This window comes from Aphidius gifuensis, linkage group LG5, assembly GCF_014905175.1.
Source record: "Aphidius gifuensis isolate YNYX2018 linkage group LG5, ASM1490517v1, whole genome shotgun sequence".
Taxonomy (NCBI): Eukaryota; Metazoa; Arthropoda; class Insecta; order Hymenoptera; family Braconidae; genus Aphidius; species Aphidius gifuensis.
The window spans coordinates 3,321,535-3,336,929 of record NC_057792.1 but is presented as its reverse complement, the minus strand read 5'-3'; the positions used below and the strand labels follow the sequence as shown (position 1 = coordinate 3,336,929).

Below are 15,395 nucleotides of genomic sequence, written 5' to 3'. Positions count from 1 at the left end.
GATTGATTTGAAGAATCACAATATAAATCGAAAAAATAGTGAGATCAGTTTTTATGAATTATCATTGAATTACGAATTTAAAGATAAAGAAATTTTAAAATATTGTTATTGTTTTTTTTAAAGAAATCATTTCGACATGAATATTTTTTACTAACACAGTTGAATCAATCAATTCATTAGAATATTTCGTGTTTATTCATCAACTTAACATTATAAAAAAAAAAAAAAAACAAATGTAATAATTTACATTTTACCAAATTGTTTTTATAAAAAAGATTACAAAATTATAAAAAAAAAAAATAATTAAACTTAATAGAAATTTAAATTGAAATTTAATTATAATCAATAACAAAATTTTAAATTCTTTGTAATACATAATTTGTATTACCTAGAGATCTTTTAAAATCACAAACTTTAATCAATTCATTTATTTTAACTTCAGGAACAAGTGATATTTTATCTTTGAGTTCAGGTAGCCATCGTAGCTTTGTTTGTAAATTACCAATATCATTTCTCGTTAATTTAAAACGATCAAATATTGTCAATAATTTTGATGATAATACATCATTATCAATAGGCTCTTTAATACAAATATCAAGTATATAAAAAATAAAAAAATTACTATTTTTAAAACTATTTTTAAATGCTGTTCTAGCAGTAACACCTTTGAACTGCCAAAATAAATATTTCTCAGCAGATTGTATATTTTTTTTAGTCAAAAAATAACGATAATTATCCATTATTTGACTTGACAAATAATTTTTCATAGATTTTTTATCTTTATAATTATCAAACAATGCAGTAAACAACGAATCAATCAATTGGTATTTTTCATTACAAACCAATTGTTGATATACAACCTTCAAATCATTATGTACATCATCACGTATTTCAGTAACATAAAAAATATCAACAATATTTGTTAATAAATAAATTTGTTTAATCTTTGTTAATTTACTTAATCTTTGATTATAATAAATAACTTTAACAATGTCTTTTTTATTAACACATTCAGTCATTGTATTAATAATTTTTTCTAACACATTTAGTTTAACACATTCAGTTGTTTCATAATCATCAAATTGATCAACAAATAATTTCATAATATTTTTTAAAAAATTACTATAATCATCAGCAATAAAATAACGCCAGCTTGTTAATAATATTTTCATAAATGAATCAACAGATACCCATTGTGAAAATATGATATTTAATATTGTTAATTTATATATTTTAATAAATTCAATTCTCATAATGTCATTAATATTTTGCCATAAATATATAAATATATTAATAAATTTTTGATCAATATGTTTATAATAATAATTTTCATCAATTAAACATAAATTGCTATAATTTTTTAAGCCATATTCAAATAGCCATTGTATTATTGGTATGATAATATCAATATTATCATGTAAATTTAATTTTGTATGAAAATATTTAACAGCAATTGATTCTCCATATTTAACAGCTTGTTCAAACATAAATAAATCATTTGAATATGCATTGATACCATCATAAATTTTATAAAGACCAAGTAGACCATAATCAAGTGGTAAATTTTTTGTAAAATGATATTGCCAATAATTCATCATATTAAAAACAGCCTCATTATAATGATCAATTTTCATTTGAATTTTTAATGATAAATCAATTTTTTGTTCTTCAGTGTATTGAGACCATATTGCACAAGCATATTCTTCAAGACAATAATTACATGATTCTTCAAATAAAAAATCAATATTTAACATTTTAAGACCAGTATTTTTTGTGTAAATTAATTTAAATATTTCAACTTCATCAATTGTTCCTGTGTTTGTCCAACAAGTGTTATCAATGTAATCATATATTGATGGATACATATAACCAGCAGTATCATATTCAAGTTTTTTAAATATATTTTTTAACCAAATAATTAATCTATTACCAAGTAGACGTATTACAAATGATAAATTAGTACTAAATTCTCTTGATAATGCTAATTTTATTTTACTATCATTTAACATATCAATAAACCATATTTTTTTTTTAATTTCAAATGCTTTATCAATGTTATTTGAATTTAATCCTGTTATAAATTTTTTTATTTCAAGTTTAACATTTGGTTGATTCCACAGACCAATTGCTGTATTTAAAATTGTTATATTTTCCAAATTTAATTCTAATTTTAGATGACAGTCCATTTTTTATTATGATAATTATAATTGGCTTTTTCTTTATTTGTTTCCATGGAAAATAAAGCTTAATTGTAGATAACCCCAAATGTTTTTAACGGTCAAATTTTTTAAATTGTTTCACTCACCAGTGTTTTATTGGATTTTTTTATTGTCGATTGATCTTGGATTTATTATTTAATGTTAATTATTGTACTGTCATTTGATGGATTAATTAATTTATTTATCAACAAATGTAAAAATACTGCCAATCACTGCCAATAATTTACACCACATTACAATCATGGCAAATTGGAAAATGGAAATTGTTATTGTTATGTAGAAAGAGGGCGCAATTTTTATTTTTTTATTTTCCTCTCTTCCCCTTTCGCTCTCTCTCTCTTGACTTTGGAGTGCCTTGGAGAATATAAAAAAAAAAAAGGGGAACGGGTTTAAAATAAAATTAAAACAATAATTAATTAAATTATAATTTGTTTTTATTATTAAATAATGAGATTATTAATTTTTATTATCAACTAATATATCTTTTAATTATTAATTTACATATTACATTTACAAATTATTATTTTTTTTTTTTTTAAATTCTTAAAGAACACAAAAAAAATATTATTTGAATAATAAATTATATTTAAAATAATTAATAACTAATCATTCTTCATCACTCATTTTTTTAATTATAAAATTATCACAAACATTAATTATTCCTTCGATAATTTTATAATTTAATTTTTTACTAATGACAATTTGACTTGTTTTTAATTTACATTTAAATTCATTCATTTGATTTTTACTAAAATCCAATGTTTCAAATAATAATTCTAAATTTTTATCAAATTCATCATGAATCATTGAAATTTGACAAACAGTATCAATAAAATTATCACATATTTTCCAATAATTTTGAAATTTCACCTTATCATCAAAATTATTATTAAATCTCCAATTTAAAAATTTATCAGCATTATCATAATTATTTGTAATTAAAATTTTTTTATATGATGATTCTGTAATTTGATTTAAAAATATTTTTCTTTCATAATCACTTGTTAATATATTATTTAAAAAACTATCAATAATTTCATATTTATTATTTATAAAAAATTCAAAACAATATAATTTAAAATTTTGACAAATATCTTGTCTAATAATTGGCAAACCATCATCATCAATTGCAGCAACAATAATTGATATTTTTTCTAATCTATCAATTAATGATTTATTACTATACCAAAAAATTTTAACAATACTTTTTTTCAATTTTAATGGACTATTTTTCCATGTTTCACTTATCAGCCATAAACTTGAATATTTCATTGTACCATTATATTTATTTTCCTCAATAATAATATTAATAATATTATTAAATAATATTTGATAATTAAAATCATCAAAATAACTCCAACAATAATTTAATACAGTTAAATAAAAAAATCTCCATGGCAATTCTCTGGCTAATGCACCAAGTATAAAATTACATGATTTATTAAAAAATTTATTTCTCGTATCAACAGACATTTCTTTGATGAAAAAAATTAATGTATCACCAATGAATTTTAAATTATTAATTTGTTTATCAATTGGTACTAATGAATGATTATATTGTCTTTCTTTTTCATTAAATAATAATTGTTCAGCAGCATGAATTAAATAATTATTTTTTTCATCATCTGTTAAACGATTAAAAAAATATTTAACTGATACATCATTGCCAATTGTTGATGAAAAATTAAACATATTTCTTTTATCAGTTAAACCTTTGTATGGTAAATAATCATTTGGTGAAAATTCTTTGATAAAATCAAGTAATTGTTTATCAGATAAATAAAGTATCCAATATATTAAATTATATACATCTGGTGTTGGTCCATTTGATTCAACTTTTGACCATAATATATCTCTTTCAACATATGAAAAATCATTCCACATTGTTGTTATGTATTTTTTTAAACAATAATAACATGATTCTTCAAATAAAAATATCATATTAATACTATTTACATTATCAATATTGTTGTATATTTTTTTGAATACCTTTACTTCATCGATTGTTCCAATTGTTGTCCAGTGGATATTATCAAGATAATTATATATTGTTGGATATATTGTGTATCCTTTTAATTTTTTGTGAATCCTTGTTAGCCAATCCATCAGTCTGTCACCAATTGGTTTAATCATACATGACAATAAATGCTTCATTGAATCTAATATATCCATATCTTGTATTTGTTGTAATAATAATTTTATCAATTTTATTTTTTCATTGTCATTTTTAGTTGCTGTTGTTGTTGTTTTTTCCATTGTAATTATTGATTGTCGTATTTTTTTTTTAATTAATGGTTGTTCCCATAAATTTATTGCAACACGTGTTAATGATATTTGTTGAAGAGTTAAATCTACTTTAAACTGTGACTCCATTTTTGTTTTTTTTTTCGTGTTAATTATATTGTTGTTGTTTTTAATTAAATTGAATAAAAGAAAACACGTTTAAAGTTTGTTTATTATAACCTCAAATTGACTACACAAAACACGAGATTAATGACCATGAAGGCTTTCTCTCTCTTTTGACAATCAGCTGTTCGACAAGCCAGACTAGATAGCACCAGATAGCAGACTTGAAAAGCATTGAAAAGCAAGAAGAGACCTCTAGTCATCTTGGAATCAACAGACCAACACAAATGAAAAAAATATATTAATTGAGAGTACAACATGTTTGGATAATTAAATAACAAAATAAATGTTTGTTTATATTTTTAAAATAAGTATTTATTAAATTAATTATAAACTAAGAATTAATTTTTATTTAATAAACAACTTTTATTTGGTGTGTAGTAAGTTGAATTTTTGTTGATGTTGATTATTCATTTTCATCATAATTTTCCAAAATACCAGCCAAATGTTCATTGTCTTTTGGTCTTTTAACATTTCTACGTCTATTATTTGCTCTTTTTCTTTTAATTGGTGCAACTTTTGGTCTTGTATCTTGCATTGAATTAATACCATTTTTTTCTAAATATTCTTCAATATTTTTATCATCCATACCTTCAACTGATGCTAAACGCCATAATTTTTTAAAATCTTCTTCAATTTCTAAAGTAGCTGTTTTATCATTGTAGAATATTATTTTTTTTTTATCAGGACGTTCAACAGTTATTATTTCACTTTCAATACTCTAAATTTAATAATAAAAAAATTAATTAATAATTTGATAATTAATTTTTTAAAAATAAAAAAAAACTATTATGTGATACTTACTTTTAGTATTTTATCACAATTTGGTAAACTTTCTTGAAGTTCATTCAACAAAGTTCCACCCAAATTTTTTAAATCATTATATTTTAATTTTTTCAATAATGTTTTTTTAGTTCTTACATTTTCTATTGGTGGCTTGTAATTAAATTTACCATATTCGTCAACGGAAATTCTTGGATTATTTTTTAAAGCATCATTTTCGAGCCAATTTTTTATCTAAAATATAAAAATATTAAATTAATAAAATTTTTATTAAATAAATATAATTTTTTATTTACCTTGGGTTCAACATTAAGCATTTCTGCTTTATTTATAATTTCATAGAATGTAAGTGGAAGAAGATGGTCTTTCTCCTCACTCTCCAACAAATTCAAATAACGTGCTTTCATAAACGCTATTATTTTAGCTAATACTCCAAATTTATTTGTTGAAGTTGATCCACTTAAATTGTAATCATATGGGTTTGGTACACTTGATACTGATCTTTGTTTTTTTCTAAATGAATCATTACGTACTGCTGTTTCTTGTTTATTCACAACTGGTTGTTTTTTCTTTTCAATCCTGTAAATTAATTATTGTTATTAATTTTTTTATTTATTCATATAATTTGCCATTAAAAATTAAGGTTATTTTTTGTTTTTACTTACACTGGTGCAGCAAGTGCTCTTTTAACAAAACGTTCACGTTCTTTTAAAAGTGCTGGATCCATGTTGATTATTATTAGATATTTGATACAATATTAATTTTATTATTATTATTTTAATATTTAATTAATAAATGATAATAAAAATTGAAACAAATGAAACAAGTGACAACACGTGTGCAACCCTGTGCAACCAAGAAAGCAAGAATCAAAGAACTGCAAAGAACATCCAAGAAGACTCGAGACTCGAGACCTTGTAATTTGTAAATAAAGAGCAGTGAAGAGCAGTAGCACGTGCTAGGTACCTAGAGTCCCTAGAGTTGCCTAGAGTCAAGTTGAGCGATTGAATTGGATAATTAATAAACAATAATAAAAACTTTTATTTTAATTTTATTTGTAGGAATATCGTATTTAAACACAATATTTTTTTATTAAATAAACATATGTCTTACAGAAATTTAAAAGAAACGAAAAATATTAAAATAATATAATAATCCTGATTAATATTTAATTAAAATTTAAAAAGTACTTAACAAACCATGACATCTACCGTTTGAACATAAAAAATAAGTGGACTTATGGTAACAAATTCTGTATGGACTACAAAATCGGCACTCAACGAGGCTCGATTAAAAGATCAATACCACTTTTTGATATTAAGACAAGTGAAAATGATTCAAAATCAAGGAGATCTGGTGTGCTTGGAGCTATGCTGAATTTATATTTTGATAATAAACTAATCAGTGCAATTTTTACTTGAAGAAATCCAAATCTTAAACCTACATTGATAAGATAAAAATATATTAATTTAAAAAACAAATTAATTTTAATTATATGAATTAATTATAATTACCAATACAAATTCTTGGACCTTCACCAAAACCCTGAATGAAAAAATTGAAAAATATACAAATTATTTATAATTAAGTGTAATTATTATTGTAAAAAATTTATTTAAATTATAAATATTTATATTTATTTTATTTTTATTTAAGTAATAGAAATATAAATATGCCATTTTACCTATCAGTAACTATATCTAGGTTTCAACAAAGTAAACTATCGTATAAAATAATGAATCAAATCAATATTAAGGATTATGGTGAATCAGTAACATTATCACAATTAATAGATTTTTTTGTAATGAAAATAAAAATAAATAATTGTAATCAATTGTAATCAATTGTAATACTATGTAAATTAAAAGAAATATTGTAACTATTATTTTTGTGGCAGGCGCAATAATTATTGGGTTTTAACCAGCTGGGTTAAGATTATTATTATTATTATTATTATTATTATTATTATTATTTACCAAATAAACACAAGGATGTCTTTCTGCAGTATTTTTTTCATTAAATCTTTCAGGATCAAATTTATGTGGATCAGGATAAATATTTGGATCACGATGTAGACCCAATACTGGAATAATAATATCCATACCTTTTGGTATCTTTAAACCAGTATCTCCTAGTTCAATTGCTTCTGTACATTGACGAGTCAAAAATGGAACAAGTGGATATTTTCTCAATGTTTCTGTCCCAAAAAAAAAAAAATTTTTAATAATAAACAAGTACAAAAATAATAATAATAATATAAATATTATCAATTATCATGTTATACCATTAATAATTTTATCAAGATATGTGATTTCTTGAGTCAATTCATACGTAATTTTTCCATCATGATTTTTTAAAACTTGATTTATTTCAGCAGCTGATTTATCTTGAATGTGTTTGTTATATTCTTTTGATAGTTCATAAAGACTGTATGAAATAGTTGATGCAGTTGTTTCAAATCCTACATTAATTAACATACAAATTAATTATTTAAAAAATCAATAAATTAATGTCGAAATTTCTTTGATATTTACCAGCTAAAAAGAAGACATATGCTTGGGCAACAGCTTCATCCATGGTGAACTTACCATCAATTGTTTCTGTATAAAAATATTTAAGAAAAAATTAATATATAAATTTTTTACAGTTAAATTTATTAATTTTTACCTGTAATATGAGATGATTTTCCATCATCACCTTCAACATATCCTTGTTTCATTAATTGTATCAATAAATTCATAAAATCTCGTCTAACAATATTATTTTTAATTCTATAATTAACAGTATCTTTAAATGCATTTGTAAAAAATTTTGTAACACCTGGATCTGTCATTGGAATTCTAAATAAATTCATAACTTTTGGTGCAACAAGCGTACCAAGTAATCTTAAACTTGGTTTAAATGATTTTTTTCCCCAATAACGAAATTCACTATCAGGATTATCGATACAATTACTATCAATTCCAAATGCAGTCGAAACAATAACATCAGTTGTGAGTCTATAATAAATTTTAAAAATTAAATATTATTATTTTTTAAATAATAAAAAATATTACCTTGCACACAATTCTTGTATTTCAATAATTTCTCGATTTTTAGCAATACTTTCAAGATGTTTTGTCAATTTATCTACACAAATGTACATTGCATTAAACATTTGTTTTATTTTGCCAGAAGTAAATGAAGGTGATAATTTAGCACGTAATTTTTTCCAACGTAAACCACCAAGAAAAACCATATGTGCTGATAATGGATCAATTTTTTCATTAAAAGGTAATCCACGATCTTGAAAATTAGAAAAATTTTTAACTAATACATTTCGTATTAAATCAGGATCACTGACAACTAGTGCTGGTTGTTTTGATCCATAAACACCATAATAACCATGCTGTTTATTGTCTTCGTAAAATTTTTCATGTAGTGTACCTTAATTAATTACAATAATAGAAATAATTATTAAATATTTAATTAGTTAATAATTAATACTCATCATTTCTTTAGCTTACCAATTGATTTTTTTCCCATTAGTAATTCAGCTGAATTACCAAATAAAAATGTTGGCTCAATATAATGAACACCTTGTTTTTCCCAATATTTATAAACAACATATTTAAAGTACAAATATACTGCACCAATTATTATTAACAAACCACCAATTAATTCTATTGAATAGAATAATAAAAAATTTAAAAACATTTTTGTAAAATTATTATTATTTAGCTTTGTTTATTGTAAATTGCGTAGCACCAAATTTTTTTTATATGAAAACTAGTTTGAAAAATACTTGAAGCAACTGACAATTTATTCTGATTACCATACTTTTTATAAACGAGCAAAAGATGATAAAAAAAAAATATACGCCGAGTCATTACATAAGATAAAATTGACGAGTTGATGTTTCGAAAAATTGCGGAATAAAAATGTGATAAAAATGAATACGTTAAGTTAATTATGATAAAATTGTTGAATAATAAAAATAAAAATTATTTTCTATCGAGATAATAATAGTCATGCTAATAATGTAAATACATAGTTAATTATTTTTTAATATTAAAAAATCATATTGTTGTTTTCTGTAATGAATCATTTAGTAATGATATATTTAAAAATTATTTGATTGTTTAATTGATAGATAAAATTATTTAAAACTCAATGATTTGTATTGAATATTTATTAGATTTTTCTTTTGATTAAAATTTTTTGTATAATTTTTTGTATGAATAATTAAACTGCAATGAGACTAGAATATTATTTGCCTTTTTATTTAAATTTTTTTTAAAAACAACTAAATAATTAATGAAGTAAAAATATCAACGTCAATTTACTTTATTTAATACTGACAAATAAATTTTTAGTCAAATTTTTCGTTATTACATTACAAGAAAGAAAATAAAATATTTCCAACAATTTAAGCATGCTTTAAATGCATTTGTTTTTTGTTTTAAAATCATGTTTTTTTTAAAAACACATATTTTTAAAGTATCATATCGATATCTATGAATGTCGATTTATCGATAAAGCAGTTGATAATTTTTCAACTAGATGGCGTTTCAATTTTTTTTTCGATTCAAAATGGCCGCCGCTTTGTTACAGTGAAAATATGTGTCGTGACTTTATAGACTTATTGCAATGATAGTTGTTAAATAATTATAAATTGTTGTTAAATTGATTAAGTTAATTTTTCTAAACAGATTGTGATATAAATTATTGTTAATTGTTGTGAATTTTTTCCAAAATTAATGAACATGTCAATGGCGTCCGAGTTGACAAAGGACAATTTTAATTTGTTAAATAATAGACAAATGGTATGTAAATATTATGTTTTTTTATTGTTATTAATTATTTAGTGCATAAACAAACATAATTACGTAATTTTTATTGATAATTGAGCCAAAAAAAAATTAATTATTCGAGATTAGGCTGTCATTTTTTATAAAGACAAAGAAATTATCAATTTATAAATATTTATTGTATATAGCTTTGTTGTAGCATCCTTGTTGTATAACAATGGTTTTTTTATTAACAACAATCAAAAAAATGTGAAATATTTTAATATCAATTTTCCTTTGTTTGAGGTCTGTCAGTTTTTATTAGTTTTTATTGTCAGTGTGTTTAGTATCCATTTATTTATTTTTAAACTCAATTTTTTACTGTTAATTTGTTTAATTATTATTTATTTATCTATTTTTTATACATTTAATATTTATTTATTTAATTATTTATTAATTTACCATTAATTTAATAATGTCACTTTCATTTACTCTTTTTTTGTTGCTAATAATTACTCCAAGTTGAAAAATATGTATAACAGAATTTTTATTTATTAATTTTATTATTTACAGATATATAAAAAAGATTGTGGCTGAAGTATCTGGTGTGCTTATGCAATTAATTCAACAACAAGCTAATATATGTAATACCAAATTTACATAATGAAAAAAGAAGAATGTAAAAAGACAATAGTTGCTTTATTTACAACAACCAGGACTGTTTGAATACTGAAATACAATATAAACAACAGCAAGTAAATGATTATAATGTTAAAAGTGTCATAAAGTACATCGTTAATTTTAGTTTGTGTTACCAAGTGCTTTAAATTAAGTGATCAAATTGTTTATAAATTATTTGACATTTTAACAATCATTAAATACTGGTACACTTGATCCAGCAACAAAATAAAAAAAAAAATACAATCATCAAGACAATCTACATGATATGCTTATGCTTCAACAATGATGAGTCCCTGATAATGAATAATCATTACTCAATTATTTACATTTTGCATGTGCAATTGAATTTAACAATTGTCAAGTTTAAATGATATCCAACACTATGAGTTATCTAATATGTTTACTGGAGCAATCAATAACATGACATGGTGCTGTTATTATTGACACTTAGTCATGCTTTCTCTAATGTACAAGTTATTGTTGTTTTTATTGTTGAACAATTACCAATTTGTATTTAAATTATTATTGGAAAACCGCTGGTGTTACTGATAAATCATAACATGTCGATCTTGAAAGTGGAGAGTGTCAAGAATCACCTGCCTCTACTTTCGAGCTTGCTTTTGTAGCAACGACGTGTATATTATCAACCCAACAGACAACTTGAGAGCTTTTTTTAAAATGTTTTCTAGTCTTCTTGCCACTTTTAAATCATAACAATTAATAATTTATTATCAAGACAAAATAATTACAAGAACATTAAGTGCTTTATAAAAAATACAAGTTAATATGTGTTAATATTTTTTTTCTGTTATACTTACAAGTAGTGGTGGTGAAAAGTAGTGAAAAGTGTATTTGAAAAAGTTTTTGTGAAAAGTGATATGGTGATCATAGTTTTGTGTAATTAGTGTTGTGTAGTGATTGAGCGTGATTATTGAACCTACTTGATGATCAGATTAAATCATCACATGAACTTCATAAAGTGCATCATCCTCTGGTCTTCATGGAGTGCAGTATCCTGAGCAATTTTGATGATCAACGTGGGAAGATGAACATCCGCTTAAAAGGTAGGATTTTATTTAATTAATAATTGTTTGGATATAATTGCTCTTTATGATCTTGTTTAAAACTATATGATAATTTAATTTCTATGATATTAATTAGATGACCCGTATCGTTATCGTTATCATGCACATCAGTGTATAAAAAAATACCAAGTGGTTTATCATTGAACCTATTAAAATTTGCTGCTTTAAGCGCAACATCATATTTTATTGTTTTAATTTTTTTTTTTGAATTTTTTTTATTCGTTTGTTTGAATTTACTACAAAATAAAGATTTACGAACGTCGTCCTCGAGGAGGTAGCGTGGCCGAGCGGTCTAAGGCGCTGGTTTAAGGCACCAGTCTCTTCGGAGGCGTGGGTTCGAATCCCACCGCTGCCAAACTAATCTTTTGCATTTTTAAATAACAATTTGATGGACCAATTGACATATCAATTGATTCATCATTTATTTTTTCATATATCTATACCAAGTTTTTTAATAGAAACAAACATCAACAAGATATCATCCTAATTGTCCTTTTTTTTATTTAAATCTTCAACTTTATTCCTTCAATTTTTAATAAACTATTTATAAACCCAAAAAAAAAATAGAAAAAGCTATTGGTAATTTCGATCATCAATATTTTTATTCATGCAAATTTTTCTATACAGTTAGTCAATATTATCTTGAAATATTAATTTAACATATCCAGGATAACCATCAAGTGGTATTGCACAAAATGGACACAATGATATATATCCATTGGTACCATGTGGTATGCCAATTTGTGACCAATATCTAGTAAAAAGAAAAGATGCACAAAAATTAATTAATCAGCAAAGTAGATAGGTTTTTTTTTTTTTCTTAATAATAAAGTTTATACATACAAAACAGTTTTTTCATTAGCCATATGACCACATGGATTAAATGCATAATTTGGTGGTCCTTCATCAACATAAAAAGCCGGTTCATTACCCATACATAATTTAACAACTGGTCCAGTACCATGACACATTGGACATTTTCTTGTTGTTGAATTTTCTTGTCCCCAATCATGATTACCTTGTACATGTCCACATTGTAAATAAACATATGGTTGATGTTGTTGTGATGAACTACTACTATTTGTTTTTCTTGGTATAACAAGTGTATTTAAATTAACTGGACATTGTGGTCTACCAGAATTAATATCACCAACAAATTTTTCTAAATCATTTTTAGTCTATAATAAAAAAAATAAATTATTATTTAAAATTATTATTATTATTAATTTTTGATAATACTTACTGGTGTTTTTGATAAACCCTCAGCTGATCTCCAGAGTAATGTTACTTCACATAAATCAATTAATGTACCATCTTTTAGAATATTATTTTCACCAATAATATGAGTACCTTTATGATGATCACTACGTGTTGGACGTAATGCATAAACATTACCATCAACACTTATTTCTCTCCATATACCATTTTTTCCATTACCACCATTATAATCACCAATTGGTTGCATTATATATAATCCATTTGTTGTTAGACCATCAATTTTATCATTATCTTGCCATTTTGTTGCTTTTTCCTTTAATATATAATAAATAAATTAGATTATAATATTTATTATTATTTAAATTATTAAACTTACTCCTAAAAAAATATTTCTTGAACTATCAAAACCAGCTGCATATATTCTAGCTGTATTTTTATCATCACGATCAATAATAATACGACATGCATATCTACTTATTCTGGTACTGTCAACATCTGTTGAGCTACCACCAATACCACCAGGTTGAGTTGCTTTAACATGACAATCAATTTGTGGCTCTTGTGCACGACCAATCTTAAATAAAAATTTAAATATTATTAGTATGTTGATTTTATTGTTTTAATAGAGTTTTTTGTGGTACCTGAAACATGTCAGTTGCTGTGTCAGTATCATATTCAACAACAACAGCTTGATTTCTTGATAGTGTATATGATATTGAATGTTTTAGAGTATTTGATACAGCTGTTGAATCTCTTGGTTTTTCAACAGAATGTAATTTACTTTGTTTAACTCCATTTGCTATTGGTTTTTTGTAAAATGCATATTTACTTCGACGACGACCAACATTTGCTGGTGGTATATATCCATTGTAACTAAAAAAATATCATTAATTATTAATAATAATTATGATTAAATTATTTATTATTAATTATTATTATTATTTAATTAATTATTTGGCATTCAAGTTGATAATCAAATATAAATTAATTAAAATTAAAATATATAATTTTCAATTTTTTTTTTTTTTTAACAAACAATTGTTTATTTAATTGTTAAAAAAATAATTTTAAATATATTATTTAATTTATTTATAATAATAATTATTAGAAAATTAAATTTTTTAAATATTTTATAAATTAAAATTAATAATCAATTTAAATTCAATATAAATTTAGTTACTTAAAATTGATTATTAAATTATTTAAACAAATTAAATTAAATGTTAAATTGATAATTTAAAACTTACCCTAAAACAACAAGTTCTCCATACTTTATTAAAGATTCACATTTTTCATTTTTTTGATTATTTTTTTGGCTATCTGAATGGCTAGATTTAATTTGTTCAATTGATGAGTCAATTGTACCAGTTGTTTTGTTAATAATAACATTATTTAATTCTTCATTAGCTAAATCGCTTTTTTTTTTATTAACAACATTAATTATTTCATCAACAAATGTATTATTTGTATTTTTATTATTGTCATTTGTTATTTTTTTAACAACTGGATCATTCAATTTATCAACAACTTGATTATTTAATTTATCAACAACAACATTAATTGTTTTTTCAACAATTTGATTAGTTGATTTATTACTTACTAAAATTGGATCACCAACAACATCTCCATTTGAGCTATAAAAAATTATAAATTAATAAAACTTGATTTAAAATTATAATATTATTGTAATATAAAATTGAGGTTATTACCAAAATACCATTCTGTGTTGTTGATAAATCCTTACAAATTGATTTATTAAAAATCCCTTGGGGGAAAAATTTATTTAAAAAGATAACATGTTTGTGCCTGTTCAGAGTTTCAGACACGTCTAGACTTGTTTAAAAGTTAAAATAAATAAAACAAATGATTAACATAAATCAAACTTTAAAAATAATAATAATGTGACTTTTCCCAGATTTTTCATTCATGCGATTTAGATTTTTTTTTCGTTGGTTTTTCTTTTACACCCCCTATTTTGTATATTTTTTTTCATTGGAAAAATAAAAATCGCAGCGTTGAAAACTCACCAGTTAATCCTTGATAAATTATTAATTTTATTAATTAATAATAAATAAATTTTTATTAATTTATTTGATTTTATTTTAAAATTTTTTTTTTTTTTTTTTTTATCTTATATTAATGACCTAAAAAATGTAATGTTGATAACGGCCTTAAAATTTTATAAATAAATATATGAAATGTTAATTTTTAATCATTGATTATTTATCATTAAA

The 15,395-nt window shown here is 22.9% G+C and overlaps 4 protein-coding genes and 1 non-coding gene across 5 annotated transcripts; 1 reads left to right on the top strand and 4 right to left on the bottom strand.

The window, feature by feature from the left end:
- Positions 1–3,209: 3,209 nt before the first annotated feature.
- Positions 3,210–4,730, bottom strand: LOC122856214 (the record flags this gene model as incomplete). The annotated part of the gene is made up of 2 exons (XM_044157905.1): positions 3,420–4,730; positions 3,210–3,266 (listed from the first exon to the last, which is right to left on the bottom strand). Coding segments are annotated over exons 1-2 (1,230 nt in total), but the record flags the coding sequence as incomplete, so codon positions are not given.
- A 281-nt stretch (positions 4,731–5,011) lies between these two features.
- Positions 5,012–6,247, bottom strand: LOC122856862 (transcription initiation factor IIE subunit beta-like). Its single transcript, XM_044158736.1, has 4 exons — positions 6,074–6,247; positions 5,705–5,987; positions 5,430–5,642; positions 5,012–5,346 (listed from the first exon to the last, which is right to left on the bottom strand). Exons 1-4 carry the CDS (start codon positions 6,133–6,135, stop codon positions 5,032–5,034), a joined length of 873 nt encoding a protein of 290 aa, XP_044014671.1. The 5' UTR covers positions 6,136–6,247; the 3' UTR covers positions 5,012–5,031.
- Positions 6,248–6,684: 437 nt separating this feature from the next.
- Positions 6,685–9,203, bottom strand: LOC122856213 (probable cytochrome P450 6a14). The gene is made up of 8 exons (XM_044157904.1): positions 8,915–9,203; positions 8,465–8,834; positions 8,076–8,407; positions 7,943–8,008; positions 7,693–7,869; positions 7,385–7,605; positions 6,923–6,953; positions 6,685–6,848 (listed from the first exon to the last, which is right to left on the bottom strand). The coding sequence occupies exons 1-8, from the start codon at positions 9,102–9,104 to the stop codon at positions 6,685–6,687; spliced, it is 1,551 nt and encodes a 516-aa protein (XP_044013839.1). The 5' UTR covers positions 9,105–9,203.
- A 3,013-nt stretch (positions 9,204–12,216) lies between these two features.
- Trnal-aag lies at positions 12,217–12,298 on the top strand. The gene has a single exon. It is a non-coding gene; the product is annotated as a tRNA-Leu (tRNA).
- A 221-nt stretch (positions 12,299–12,519) lies between these two features.
- Positions 12,520–15,207, bottom strand: LOC122856799 (protein pellino-like). The gene is made up of 7 exons (XM_044158650.1): positions 14,871–15,207; positions 14,409–14,795; positions 13,803–14,034; positions 13,538–13,735; positions 13,187–13,474; positions 12,787–13,121; positions 12,520–12,697 (listed from the first exon to the last, which is right to left on the bottom strand). The coding sequence occupies exons 1-7, from the start codon at positions 14,879–14,881 to the stop codon at positions 12,571–12,573; spliced, it is 1,578 nt and encodes a 525-aa protein (XP_044014585.1). The 5' UTR covers positions 14,882–15,207; the 3' UTR covers positions 12,520–12,570.
- Positions 15,208–15,395: the final 188 nt, after the last annotated feature.